The following is a 13,227-nucleotide window of genomic DNA, read 5'->3' on the forward strand; positions in this document are numbered from 1 at the left end:
CAGTGGGATATTGTCTAAGAACATACATTTTTTGTAATATACTATCTTTGAATAGTTTTAGGGGTTAAACGAATAAATCAGTTGGCTAAAAAACAAAGTTTAGTTTTCTTTTGTAGATAAAAACTTTTGCAAAACACAAAACAACACTGTCTGATGTGTTGTTTACGATTTTTCAGCAATTTACAGATTTCCAAATGCACCTGAACGCTTCGCAGCACGCACGCCAGCTCAAGAATGCTTCCACGCCTGTGATTGGACGACGCGCTGTCAGTTTATGACGCGTGTATGCTCCAGGTAGCCAATCGGCTTCCCTGTTGTTGGCTCGTGCGCCGGTTCGCCGGTCGGGTTGCAGCCTGGAAAAGGGGAAACGACTGGCGGAGGGTAACATCGGTGGTGCGGTGCTATGGACCCCAGGGACAATGTCGAGACCGGGGAGACGGAAAACCAGTCGGAGCTATTCTACGTGCCAATTCCAAGTGAAGCACCGTGCAAGAAGGAGCAGGAGAAACTGTCGGGAGTCGTCAAAAACGTCCACAGAAAACTGCGTAGGAAATACAGGGAGGGTAAGCAGCCTCAGTGGGCCCCTCTGTTTCTCTGTGGCCCTGCAGCCTATGGGCTGATACTGTTAGTTATCTCACAAATGTTGAAGTAACGTTAAAAAGTTAGCGGTTAATCCGGTAATCACGGATTTGTAAGGTTTTTTTTTTAAATTTTTTACTTCTGATTAGCTGTTGTGGTGGCAGACTCCAGTCGACAGCAGCGGGTTGCACCAAGCAAGCGAGGCCTTGATTAAAGCTCCTTAGAAATAAATTGTGGCAGCTTACACAAGGCTCTTCTGCAAACAACATCTTATCTCTCGCTCTCAAACCTAGTCAACACACATGTGACATTTGACTGGTGAAAGAAAAAGAGTAACTTCCGATTGGCTCCCGGTTGTCAATAAAAGATAACTCTGTAGACTGAGCAAACAGTTGCCGCAACTTATACAACCTAATTAGTGTTGTTTCTGAGATTTGCTACCGTTCAGAGCCAGACAGCGAAAATAATTTAATTAAAAGGCACATTGGGATAGGCCAGAACTCCCCCCCCCCCCCCCCTTTCTAGTGGAGGTTTAACTGTGTCTTGAAGGATAAAAGAGCCAAAGGAGATCTTCAACTGTGGAGCTGAGATTGGGGAAAAGAACCTCGTCTTACTTTTTGCCAGGAGAAAAACCACAAAGACGACACAGCAGGTTAAATCCTGTCTGTGGCTGTTGCTTCCTGCTGTTTCTTTGCACACACGTCATGTAAAGAAGGAAGTTTGTGCAAGTTTGTGGAAGGTGAATCATTCACTTTCTTTAAATTATTGGGGCCACTACATATGAGAGACAAGCATGAGTCTTCTCCTTTTTTATTTTTTGATAAATATTCTCATTTTGGTCACAAGGGAAAACACTGTCTCTTTGTTTACCACTCTAATGAGTTTTATTTCAGGCAATTTGCAATTTGGGGATGATTAAAGAAGCAACAAAGTGTCTGTTTAATAGCAGATTACTGTGATTTCTTTGATTTGTTAATTTGGTGGGTATTAATGTCTCTTTGTTTGGCAAGCCTTGAAACAACATACAAATAAAATGACCAAATCATTATTGGCCCTTTTTATGCAAAACACAATGCAACCACATGCTCTGATGTTTGTGTTCAAGTAGATGAAATGGGAGGAGGTAATGGATCTTTTAGTTGCAATCACTGTATCAGTTCATAAGCATCCAACCATCTGTCTTGCTTCAATTTAAAAAAAAAAAAAAAAAAAAAAAAAAAAGGAAGTTTGGAAAACCCCGATCTCAGCTCATCAGCATGCATACGTAGCATCTGTTGTCTTATTTTACAGCCCAATCAGTGCGGTTAACTCCATATTTGAGTTAGCAGTTGAAAGATATATTGATGAAAGATGTATTTTTTAACGTCCTCTGAATTTTAAATTTAACTACAAATCCTACAGAAGCTAGGATTTGTTCTGGTGATGACGTTGTGCTGTGCATAGTGAGGGAATCCATGTGGGAGGAGTGCACAAGAGGTAAATTTAAAATATCTAGAGGAAATAAATCTTTGGATGAGTCAATGGCCAGGACACAACGGTTTGCAAGATTTCTTTATATTTTCTTCTTCCAGTATAAACTAAGAATATGAATTAATCTCCTGCTTGAATGCATGGCTAGTTTGTTTCATTTGAACGGCTCTGAATCAAAATTATACAGTTGGCCATTTCACTGCTCAGAAATATGAAAGAAATCCTGGAAAGTTTTTTTTTTTTTTTTTTTTTTTGAATAGTTAAAATAGTGTCGTAGTAAAATGCAGGCATATTAAAATGTCAAGTCTTGGTGTTATTTGTGTATGCGCTGCCCTACTTTACCACCATAAAACACTGCATAACCCTGGTAGTGTATTTAAAATGAGCTTGGATTAATTTGTGGTTTGAATAAGACCTCAGCACTGGAGAGAGTAGCTGCTTGTTTTGGAGCCTAGAAGAGCATAAAGAAGTCATCCTGCGAGCAGATCTCATGATTGGTTAATAAGCGAAGCATGATCTGGTAGGCTTGGCATGGAATCACAGTGGTCATGTTTTGAAAGCACTGCTGTTTACCACCAACTCCTATATAGTTTTCTTTTCTCCCTTCTGGTCATGGGATTTTTCCCTTGTTGGCATGTTTGCTTGTGCTACTGGCTGTCAACGTCTGAGCAGCTGCAAATGGAAAATTTTGTGGACATAACTTTTATTGTGAAATGACTGTTTTGAGGGTGGGTTTGTTTTGTTTTATTTATTTATTATTTTTAGATGCACAATTCTGCTTCTGTGCAAGCAGAAACAAGTGAGACATAGGCAATATTGAAGTACCAGCAGTGACCTGAGATTTTTCAGCCGTTTTTTTCCCCCCCCTTTTTTCCAAGATCCGGTTTTGGTGATTTAGTGGATAACCAAAACTTGCAAGTAGGTTGTGAATGTTTTTCTGTCGTCATACAAGAGTAAGACTTGAAGTACTTGAAGCTGTTTTTTGCCATGTTTTGGATATTGCTGACCTTATTTTTAAGGGGGGTTTGATTTTCTCACTTAGTGGGCGACTTTGACAAGATCTGGCGTGAGCACTGCGAGGATGAGCAGACACTGAGTGAGTACGCCCTCGCCATGAAGAATCTTGCTGACAACCATTGGATCAAAAAGTGTGAAGGAGAGGGCCGGATTGAATGGTGTCGCAGGTATGAACGCCCCCAAAGGTCTTTGGGCATCTTTTAGGTTTTATAGAGCCTGGTGAAATCGGACTAATCTGAGCCTGTAAAATGAGCTTCTGTAAACGCAGTGTTTTGATGCCACTTCCACAGCGTCTGTCAAGAGTACTTTTTGGATGGTGGAATGAAAAGAGTGTTAGAGAAGGATCAGAAAAGTGCCACGCTTGCTATGGGTGTGGGTACAGCATCTACGAGTGCCCAGCCGTACAGCACCATCCCCAGGTAAGATGAAGTAAGAGTGTTATCTGTCATGAGTATGACAGATAACACTCTATATCATATATATCATAAAGTCTTTGTCCAAAAAACAAGAAAAATGAATTGCTACGACCTGCCCTCACTCTATAGTAATAATAATGTGCAATAAACATACACTGATTCTTCTTTTTATTACTTAAGTTACCGTGTTGTGTCGTGTTGTACGTAGTGCCGATGTGGGACAGTTTTCCAATTTCATTGTACTATTGTACTATGTATGACTGTGCAATTACAAAGAGTTATCTATAGTGTGTGTAATGCATATGATTTTGTGTATTATATTCATCAGGCATTGCATGTTGTTGTTTGTGCTACAGTTCGATTTCTCAGCTGGGGAAAATGCGCCTTCTTGATGTGGGAAGCTGCTTTAACCCTTTCTTGAAGTTTGACGAGTTCCTCACAGTCGGTATTGACATAGTGCCTGCGGTTGAGGTACGAGTGCATATTAATTCTGTTTTACATTTTAATTGACTATGTGCTTTTATACCATTTGTTTATTCACATGAAATGGATACAGTTTCCCACTTGGGTGTTTGCGTTATAGAGCAAAAACAACACCAGAAATGAGTCATGTCCTTTGCCAGTGCTGTGGTTAGACTATGTGAAGAAAATCAGCAGAACACAGAAAAAGTGACGCCCAACAGCTGCAAGTCATGAAAACAAACGAGCTGTGTAGAAATGTTTGCTGGCATAGATCAAGTTTGAACCCTGATTTCTGTTAAATTTGTGCTTTTTCAGAGTGTGTACAAGTGTGACTTCCTCAACCTCCAGCTTCAGCAGCCGCTCCAGCTGGCGGGTGATGCAGTCGAGGCTTTCCTCCGCCAGCTCCATAACCCCATCGATGCTCTGCCCGCTCAGCTTTTCCACGTGGTGGTCTTCTCCCTGCTTTTGTCCTACTTCCCCTCGCCATACCAGCGCTGGATCTGCTGCAAGAAGGCCCATGAGCTGCTGGAGCTGCATGGCCTGCTGCTCATCATCACGCCTGACTCTTCTCACCAAAACCGCCACGCCCTCATGATGCGCAGCTGGCGGGTCGCGGTAGAGTCGCTGGGCTTCAAGCGCTACAAATATGTCAAGTATTCTCACATGCATCTCATCGCCTTCCGAAAGGTGTCTCTGGCCACCACCAGTGACCTGGTGTCACACAACTACCCTGAGATGCTTTACATCCCTCAGGACTTTAATTCCAATGAGGAGGAAGATTGTGAAGACATCACAATGCAGGCGCGTTCCGAGTTTGAGGATGACCAGCTAGCTTGGGGCTTCACGGAGCTACCAGACACACCCTATGATTCCGATTCTGGGGAGAGCCAGAGCAGCTCCGTCCCCGGCTTTCATGAGTTAGAGGATCCCATCTTGCTCCAGAGCTAGGCTAAACCAGCAACCCTCCCGCCCTTTTCTCCACCTAAAGCCCCTTTCAGACATGGAAAGCATAACATCGCTGGCTTCAAAAGTCTGTAAAAGCGATGGAATTATATTTAGTTAATATTCCTAATGCTTTAAATCAAATATACCCCTGACAGTGAGAGAGAAGGCTACAGTACAAGCATGAGGTTTGACACACAGTATTATCAGTGTCAGCTTTTAGAAGTGTAACCACGCTTTTGAAGGTTTAATGCATCCTCTGGTCAGCTGAGCAGCTCACAATGAAGCACGGGACACATGCAGACTTGTGCCGTGCCCGCGCTAATGTTTCAAGGCTTGACCTAGAAAGATTGGCATTGCCGAAGAGCGACCAGGATGCTGATTGAGATGTGAAGCCGACACATTTCGATGCTGCCAGGTTACCGTAAATGGAGAGTGTGTCTGAAAAGGGCTTAATTGTCGTCTCCCCTCCAACTGCTGCGCTGCCAAATTTAACCAGCTGCATTCTTACCCCACTTCTACTCCTTCTCAAAACAATGCAGTTTGCACAGTGTGAAAGAAAAGTTTACAGATTATTTTCTCATATCCACACTCCTTTCAGAGTGTGCACGCACGCGCACACACACACACACACACACACACACACACACACACACACACACACACACACAAAAGATGGATATATTTTGATAAATAGTTAGGTTTTTTAAGAGTTGGAAATCGAATACCCGCAAGATCTCTGAACTCCCCGCTCCTCTTAATATCAAAAGTCAGCTTGTCTACATTCTGTACTCAGTCTCTGTTTGAAATAAGCTAGAGTCGCAGGCTGCTCTGTACAAAAAAGCCAAATACAGCAAACCTAAGCAGCGCGACGGGGGTTTGATTGCACTGGTGAGACAGAGATGGAATAAGTAGACGGGCGTGTTTGCTTCTGGCACATACAGCTCAACTTCCTGAAAACTTTTTTTTTTTTTTTTTTGATGTTCATTTTAGTTTTCCAAGACATAAAAAAATTGTTTGGAAATAGATATCCATAGTCAAACAGTCAAACATTGGTGTTGTAAATTGTGGCAATGCCTTGGTAACTTGGCATTCTATGAATGATTTTGTGTATCTTTTACCAAAAAAAACAACAAAAAAATGGTATTTGTAGCATTTGAAACATTTTCAGAACCATACAGTAGTATTAGTAGGTTTACTAATGTGAAACGTTAAGTGTTTACTTATTGTGTTTAAAAAGGTACAAGTGCATAGTAGGTACAAGGTTTTTGTCTTGCTCTTCTCTTAAAGACTGACTTCATTCTGAATGATCTTTTTCCTGCTGTTGCATTTAATCTTTTTTTTTTTTTTGTCTTAAGCAGCAGATTGGTACAACACTGCATGTCAGTGACTTTACACCAGTTTCCTTTGACACAGTTTTACAACTTTGATGTGAAAATACAGCACTCCACAAAAGCAGATGCAGAGTTCCTTAGAAAAATCACAGAGAGAAATTTACACTCACTTTTGTAAAAAAAAAGGTGAAATATTGTAAAATTTAGAAAGCGAGGTCGGATCTGAAAATGCTGTATGCTGCAGGGAGGTTTTAGCTAAGACACTACCAGGTGAAATGTTATTGTGTGTTCCTGCTGGTTCCTGAATAGACTGTGTGACTGAAGAAGTGAATTTCTAGTGTGTGGAATTTCTTTTGGTTGGTTTTTTGTTTTTGTCAGTGGCACTTTATCATTGATCCCAAAGGGTGTCACAAAATGTTGTTTCTTTTCACAATTTTACAACCAATGTGATAGGCCCACAAAACGATACCAATAATAACTATAAGGTGCCTTCTGTGTTTTTGTTTTGTCCATCATATTAGTGGATATGTGTTTATGTAATGCAGTGTGCTTTTGTCATTTCCATATCATTTTCTGGTTAATGCATATCTCTGCTGTTTTGTTTTTTCTTCCTGATTTTTAACAGGAGAAAAAAAATTCACAGTACATATTCAGACTTTAAAGGGGCGTGTTTTGTGATTTTTGTCTTCCAGTGTTTCTTTTGGCCTATTTGCATGATATGGATCATCTTCATTATCAGCATTTTCAACAGTGCAGAACAATGTGTCCTTACAGTACCATTGTATTTCTCTTTTATAAATGAATGTAAATATAAGGTGGCGGTGTGTGTTCCTTCTTTTGTGCTAAGATTTTTATATTTAAAAAAAAAAAAAAAAAAAAAATCAGTTGTTTACAACTTAGAACGTCCACGGCTCTCTTTTACAACTTGGTCAGAAGTTCTTCATCTTCCTCTGATAGTACTATACAGAAATAGTAGTTGTTGTTTGCTTTTTTTGTTTTTAAAAAAAAAAACCATTCAAACCCCATGGCCGCAGAGTTTTTAATTAATAATATTAAAAAAGGAGTGTTAGTATTTTTGTAAGGAAGGGATGTCATATTTATTTTACATTGTGGGCCCCGTACAGCCCACTTTGATGGGGCTAGACCGTCGAGTAGGCCAGAGCAGTGAAACTCCCCTTTCTGTCAGAGCAGACACATTTAACTAAACTTTTAATCCCTGAGATTATGATAATATAAGGAAAAAGTGCAATTTCATGATAGAATGTGTAAAATAACAAAAGGTTCTTGTAGCTTATTGCCCAGATTTATAAAATCTAAAATTATCAGGTTTATAAAATTTAACAACTTTATAAAGTCTCGTTTTGTTAATTCAGATTTTTTTTCAGACCCACTTTAGAAAAACTAAAATTTCTTCAGTAGATGGTGAAGAAATTGGTGATGTGATGGAATTTTTGGTAATTTCATTATTTAACTATTACATGCACCACACAAAGATGAACTCCTTCAAAGCCATCCAGTTATTGTCTTTGCCAGGCTGGTTCTGACCCTCGCACCGTATGTTTGACACCCCTGTAAAGTGATGGGAGACCTCTAATCTCTAAAGGGTTATCTAAACATATATGTGGTCAAAAGAGTGGCTGGTAGGGTCTCACATTGAGCCCACACAGAAATCAGAACAACTTAAGTGTGCTTTAAACAATGCTCATCCAAAGTCTCTAAAGTTGTAGTGGAGAGAAGCAGAAATGCAATTGTTCATCTGGTGTTTTAATAATAGTAGCAGAGTGCACTGACTGGGACGTTGGTCCAAAGTCTTCCATAAGCGTTCAACTAGGGTTAAAATTTTGGGAATATGAAGCTATGCAACTCACATAATTTTCATGCTCGTCAAACCATTTAGCGACCCCTCGTGCCCTGAGGATAGAAGTAAAATCATGGAAGAGACCGCTTCCATGTCCACAGGAAAAAGGCGATTACTAAAAAAAAAAGTTAATTAAATTGTAAATATCTACAAGGGAAAATGTAGGCCTAAACCATGTCGGGGGAAAAACGGCAACAAACTGGATTTTCTAAATGCAGGGGTCAAATAATCGGATCTTCCTTGAATGTGTCATTTGTTAGTTCCTGCCAGCACGGAGAAAGTTTACTCTACTGTTTTGGCGGCGGGGGGTCTTATCTTAGTTTAACTGAGCGAACTCAATAAATAAATAAATAAATAAAAGAAAAAAAACTGCATCAACAATACGGTTTGGACGTTTGAACTTTTCAACACCAGTTCTGACCCTTTATGCTTACCGTAGTCTTAGCACAATCATGGCGACTGTCATCTGACTGAAAAGTTTTGATGTGAAACTTTTTGAACTGATGTCTTTCACAGTCCCGCTGGCTGGCGTCAGAATAACCCAACTGCGATCGTTTATAATCGTGCCAAACGTCAGATGGAAGAATACAAACAAGTGACATCCAAGATGTGAGTGTTTTGACCGCTGACACTAACCGTCCTGAAGATGTGCCGCTGAGGAGCTAACGCCAGCTAAGCTAGCTACTTTCAACAAGTTAGCCCGCTGGCTAAACCGAGTTTGAATGTCACAGCGGACAGCAGACCGGGTAATATCTGACTTAAATGCCATTTTTTAGTTTCAGGTCGTTGGTATTTAATTTAAAAGGAAAATGTGTCGTTTTCTACGTTACTGTGTCAGTCACTGCCTTCACGCAGCGATGACCCGGCTGGAGGAAGTCAACGGAGAGATGAGCATGTGGTCATCAGTCCGGTGGCTAGGCTACTTGTCCGGGCTTAACCTGCTCGTGGCCCTGTGCATAGGTCTCTATGTCCGGTGGGAAACAAGCGCGGAGTCCGCTCTTCTTGTCATTTTTGTTTTGGCCCTGGTTGTCCTTGGAATAGCCATTGTCCTCTACTACTTCAGTATGGAGAGGATGAGCCTCAACATCCTCCACCTGTGGTTCGGTTTTTTGCTGGGTCTCCTGTGTTTCCTCAACTCCCCCGCCCTGGACGTCGACGTCAGGGAGCAGGTTACCAACTACCTGCTGCTGGCCAGCGTGGCTCTGAGGACACTGTGGGCACTGCTGGAGAGACTGGTTGGATGTGCTAGGTATCGCCCTGCCTTCTTGACCTCCGCGGAGCGCCTGGAGCTAGCTGGCTTTGCGATCGCCAGCACCGCGCTGCTCATTCAGAAGTCCCTGAGCGTGATGGTGCTCATGGTCGCTCTGGGCACGGTCATGGTTGCGCTGCGGATGAAGGCGCTCCTGGCGCTCGCCAACCTGGCCTGCTTCGCTGTCATCACTGCCGTGCTGTTCTTTAAGTCTCTGAACATTACCACCAACCCGTTCGCCCTCTCCTGCTTCTTCAGCCAGCTCATCTGCGACCCTCTGCTCGATGTCTACTTCAGCGGCCTCTCTGTGACCGAGCGCTGGCAACCGTTTCTGGTGTGGAGGGGGCTGTGGCGCCGGGTCTCCCTCCTGCCCCTGCTGGCGGTGGAGGTGAGCTTCATCGTCCTTTCTGCTGTGAGACTTTTAGACCAGGAACAGTGGTACCGCACGATCCCAGCCTTCGTGGTGTGTGCGCTCTTCTGGGGTATTTGCCACATGGTGTTTGTCATCACTGTGTGGGGTTTTCACTCTAAGCTCAGCGAATGCCAGAGGCTGTGCTGGTCGGAGGTCAGCGGCCTGGACAAGGTGATGGCCTCCAAAGGCATGCGACATTTCTGCCTCATCTCTGAACGCCTGGTGTTCTTTACTCTGGTGTCCACGGTAGCTGTGGGTGCTCTGTGCTGGCAGGTAGGTCTGTCTCAAAAATGCTTTACTGCTGCAGCACACGGGTTATTCTGTTTCCTGTTTCATTTTTTCCTTTACGTGACTCTTGTAAATTTGCTCAGCAGGCCAAAAACAGTTTGTTTGTGAGCACTTTCCTGCTCATTCTGCCCCTGGAGTCTCTGTTCCATGGACTCTTCCATGAGCTCGGGAACACCCTGGGAGGAACATGCGTGGGCTATGCAGTGGTCATTCCCACCAACTACTGCAGGTAGAGGACCAGCGTTGTATCTGAGAATTAGAAACCTCTCCAATTTAGACCACATTCAGATTCATGTTTGGATTTACATCATTGATATTCTGTGCGCACAAATGAAATGGAATTCTGAAAGTGGCATAATTCTCCTTCCTGTTACAGTCCTGACGGTCAGCCGATGCTGCTGCCTCCAGGCCAGGTGCACGAGTTGAACAGGCGCTCTACGGGTATGTTGAACAACGTGCAGCGCTTCTTTGCCCACCACCTGATTGAGACGTTTGGCTGTGACTATTCCACCAGCGGGGTAACCCTGGAGGCTCTGCAGTCCAAGATGAAATCCTTTCTGGACCTCCGTACCCTCGACGGCCCACGCCACGACACCTACGTAATCTTCTACAGTGGCCATACGCATCGCACTGGCGAGTGGGCGCTGGCAGGTGAGAGAGGCTTTAAGTTGAAGCAGTCATGATTGGGACTCGCTTTTTTCTAAACCTGCGTATGTATTTGAAGGGAAAAAAAGTTTGGCACTTTCCAAAAAGGAAACCTGGGTTGTTGTAAAAACATATATTTTTAACCAAGTATTGAATTGAAGTTTAATTTATTTGAGTATAAAATGCTGTTTTGTTTATTAAATAGCCAGAAATATTAGGAAAATGGATATTAATGCATACTACATCCTAAATGTACAATCAGTCATGCATATGTCTGTAGGTACTCCACCCAGAGGCCAATTTTTAACTAGCAAAAACCCTGGCAGTAGGATAATGCAAAAAAAGAAAGAAAAGAAATAGAGACCTCTCCCAGGCCTCTGGCAGAGGACCTGAGCTTGAAGGATTAACCGCCCCATTTTTTATTTTTATATATATATATATATATATATATATAAATAAAATAAAAAAAATCAGCTGTTTCATGCGCACATCTTTAGGTGGAGACACTCTACATCTGGATCACATCTTGGAGTGGTGGAGGGAAAAGAACACCAACTTCTGTTCCCGCCTTGTTGTGGTGCTCGACTGTGACAACTCTCTGCCATGGGTGAAGGCGGTTACGAAGGTGGAAAATCTGTATGTTGCCATCCAGGGAGCGACGCTCTCCAGAGCGGCGGACGTCGAGCTGCATGACCTGCCGCAGCTCGGAGACTTCACCTCCGAGTGGGTGGAGTACAACTGCAACTCAAACAGCAACATCCAGTGGTCAGAGAGGGGCAGGGCGGTTTCTGCTGCTTACGGCATCTCCAAACACTGGGGCGACTACACGCTGCACCTACCAACAGGAAGCGACGTCACCAATCACTGGAGCATGTACTTCCCCCGGGTTACCTATCCCGTGGTCCAGCTGGCGCTGTGGTGCGGCAGCCTGAACCTGCTGTGGACCTGCAGCGCCTGCCTGCGATGTCTCAAGAGACTCAAGCTCAACTGGTTTCCACCAGCAATACTGGACACGGGGCAGGGCTTCAAACTGGTCAGATCATAGAAATATGTGTGAACCTGTTTTTATTTGAAGAATATATTTCTAAAAAATATTTTCTAAAGTTTTTGTTTGTTGTTGTTAGGTTTGGGGGTTTGTTTGTTTTTTTTTAATTCTTTTTGTATCCCAAAGACGGGCAGCTGTTGGATTATAAGATTGTTAACCAGAATCCTTTCAAGTTACTTTAAAATAAGCCAGTTACTGATTGGGATGTTGATAGAGTTATTATTTAAAGTGTCTGAAAAGCAGTTCTGTTAATGTGTGACTGGATTCGAAGGTCTTATTCTTTCTTCCCCAGACATTAGACAAATACACAATGCAAGGTGAGACTGAACATGGACCCTATTTTGCACATTTTAGCACCGTATTGACTGTTAGATCTGAGCCACCTCAGTTTTCTGCACATTCACACAGGTGCCTTTTAGCTTCACCAAAACTCAGACTTGCTAGGCTGATTGTTTTTAACCTTAAACCAAAGAGTCGACGGTACGTTTTCAGAGGAGGATCTCAGGCATAAAAGCTGTTCTCTGCACTCTTCAGCTGCAGGTTTTGCTATTATTATTCTGTTATGATGAAATGATTCCTCGTACATTTTTCTGCACTCCTACAAATATTTTGTCACTCGTTGCTTACTGCATGCTTGAATGCACTGCTTTGTCTGTTCTAAACAATATTTTAGAATGCCTTTTACCAGGTGATCTTTAAATCCACTCCTGCTGCTGCAGGGAGTCCTCGAAGACTTAATTGTACCAATGCACTACAAGCCAGGTACCGGAAGACCTGCAGTCTCTCTTGTAATGGACCACAGGAATTTGTTTTCTTCCTGGGGGTTTATTACAGTTCACTGAACTATGCAACTGTATGCCAATAGGCTGTGTGTGTGTGTATAGAAAGGGATTCATGGGAAGAAAACCTGTTGGAGCTATGCAATAAAAAGTCAAATATCACTCTAATGTATGACCTTGCTTATCTCCTTATATTATTTTTTAAAAAGGGGTATCATTTCATCCATCTCCTTAGTCTTGTCCAGTTCAAAGTTGCAGAGGTGCTGTTACTCATCAGTGCCATTGAGTCCGCTTGGATTCTGCTTATTTATCAGTTCTGATTACTGAGGTACCACTGTTGTTCTTTCCCAAAAGGAACCGATAGTCGTCAGGATATTTTATTCTGGTGGATTGGATAGTTTGGAACTGACAAATGTTGAAGACTTCTTTTTTGCATGCCCACTATCTTGTGATAATTTGGTAGCAGCGCAATGGTGATACTATTTGCAATGTTTATCTTGTGTAAAATCCATAATCACAAGTAATTTTATAGAAAACTGAGGAATCTGGAAAGCTGGCAACATTTCAAATTTCAGAAGAGAAAAAGTGTGTATGCCACAGATGTGTGACAAAGCATTTTAGTAGTTGCTTCCCAAGTTTTGTGGCAGTTTCCCCCTTGTAGACGCACATGTCCAGCCCGTCTAACGAGTACATCAAGAGCAAAACAGATAAAGATTTGATGGAATTTGTTT

General features: G+C 42.5%; 3 protein-coding genes across 4 annotated transcripts in view; 2 read left to right on the top strand and 1 right to left on the bottom strand.

Moving 5' to 3' along the window:
• Positions 1 to 9,947, bottom strand: part of LOC147325031 (forkhead box protein P4-like) — a 35,205-nt gene extending 25,258 nt beyond the window's left edge. The window contains exon 1 of the mRNA XM_086299307.1: positions 8,513 to 9,947. The gene's annotated coding sequence lies outside the window, so the exon portion shown is untranslated. The remainder of the gene's footprint in view (positions 1 to 8,512) is intronic.
• On the top strand, positions 292 to 7,119 carry samtor (S-adenosylmethionine sensor upstream of mTORC1). Its single transcript, XM_086299308.1, has 5 exons — positions 292 to 563; positions 3,092 to 3,233; positions 3,357 to 3,485; positions 3,839 to 3,953; positions 4,260 to 7,119. Exons 1-5 carry the CDS (start codon positions 404 to 406, stop codon positions 4,890 to 4,892), a joined length of 1,179 nt encoding a protein of 392 aa, XP_086155434.1. The 5' UTR covers positions 292 to 403; the 3' UTR covers positions 4,893 to 7,119.
• Positions 8,159 to 12,657, top strand: tmem168b (transmembrane protein 168b). Of its 2 annotated transcripts, none has more exons than XM_086299304.1 (4): positions 8,159 to 10,012; positions 10,111 to 10,256; positions 10,404 to 10,678; positions 11,170 to 12,657. In XM_086299304.1, the coding sequence occupies exons 1-4, from the start codon at positions 8,888 to 8,890 to the stop codon at positions 11,715 to 11,717; spliced, it is 2,094 nt and encodes a 697-aa protein (XP_086155430.1). In that variant the 5' UTR covers positions 8,159 to 8,887; the 3' UTR covers positions 11,718 to 12,657. The 2 variants fall into 2 exon arrangements, with proteins under 2 accessions (XP_086155430.1, XP_086155429.1); XM_086299303.1 differs by having other exon boundaries at positions 8,337 to 10,012; positions 10,114 to 10,256.
• The last annotated feature ends 570 nt before the right edge of the window (positions 12,658 to 13,227 follow it).

The sequence above is a fragment of the Aulonocara sp. 'chitande type north' Nkhata Bay genome, linkage group LG7 (genome assembly GCF_057382095.1).
Source record: "Aulonocara sp. 'chitande type north' Nkhata Bay isolate Kocher_YH1m ecotype deep benthic linkage group LG7, A_spYH_male_GT1.1, whole genome shotgun sequence".
Classification (NCBI taxonomy): domain Eukaryota; kingdom Metazoa; phylum Chordata; class Actinopteri; order Cichliformes; family Cichlidae; genus Aulonocara; species Aulonocara sp. 'chitande type north' Nkhata Bay.

Excerpts from the sequence above, each read along its gene's own strand:
- samtor (XM_086299308.1), top strand. The coding sequence starts at position 404 with ATGGACCCCAGGGACAATGTCGAGACCGGGGAGACGGAAAACCAGTCG. Across the intron at positions 3,486-3,838 it reads CCGTACAGCACCATCCCCAG|TTCGATTTCTCAGCTGGGGA; the intron begins GTAAGATGAAGT and ends TTTGTGCTACAG. Across the intron at positions 3,954-4,259 it reads ACATAGTGCCTGCGGTTGAG|AGTGTGTACAAGTGTGACTT; the intron begins GTACGAGTGCAT and ends GTGCTTTTTCAG.
- tmem168b (XM_086299304.1), top strand. The coding sequence starts at position 8,888 with ATGTGTCGTTTTCTACGTTACTGTGTCAGTCACTGCCTTCACGCAGCG. Across the intron at positions 10,257-10,403 it reads ATTCCCACCAACTACTGCAG|TCCTGACGGTCAGCCGATGC; the intron begins GTAGAGGACCAG and ends TTCCTGTTACAG. Across the intron at positions 10,679-11,169 it reads TGGCGAGTGGGCGCTGGCAG|GTGGAGACACTCTACATCTG; the intron begins GTGAGAGAGGCT and ends GCACATCTTTAG.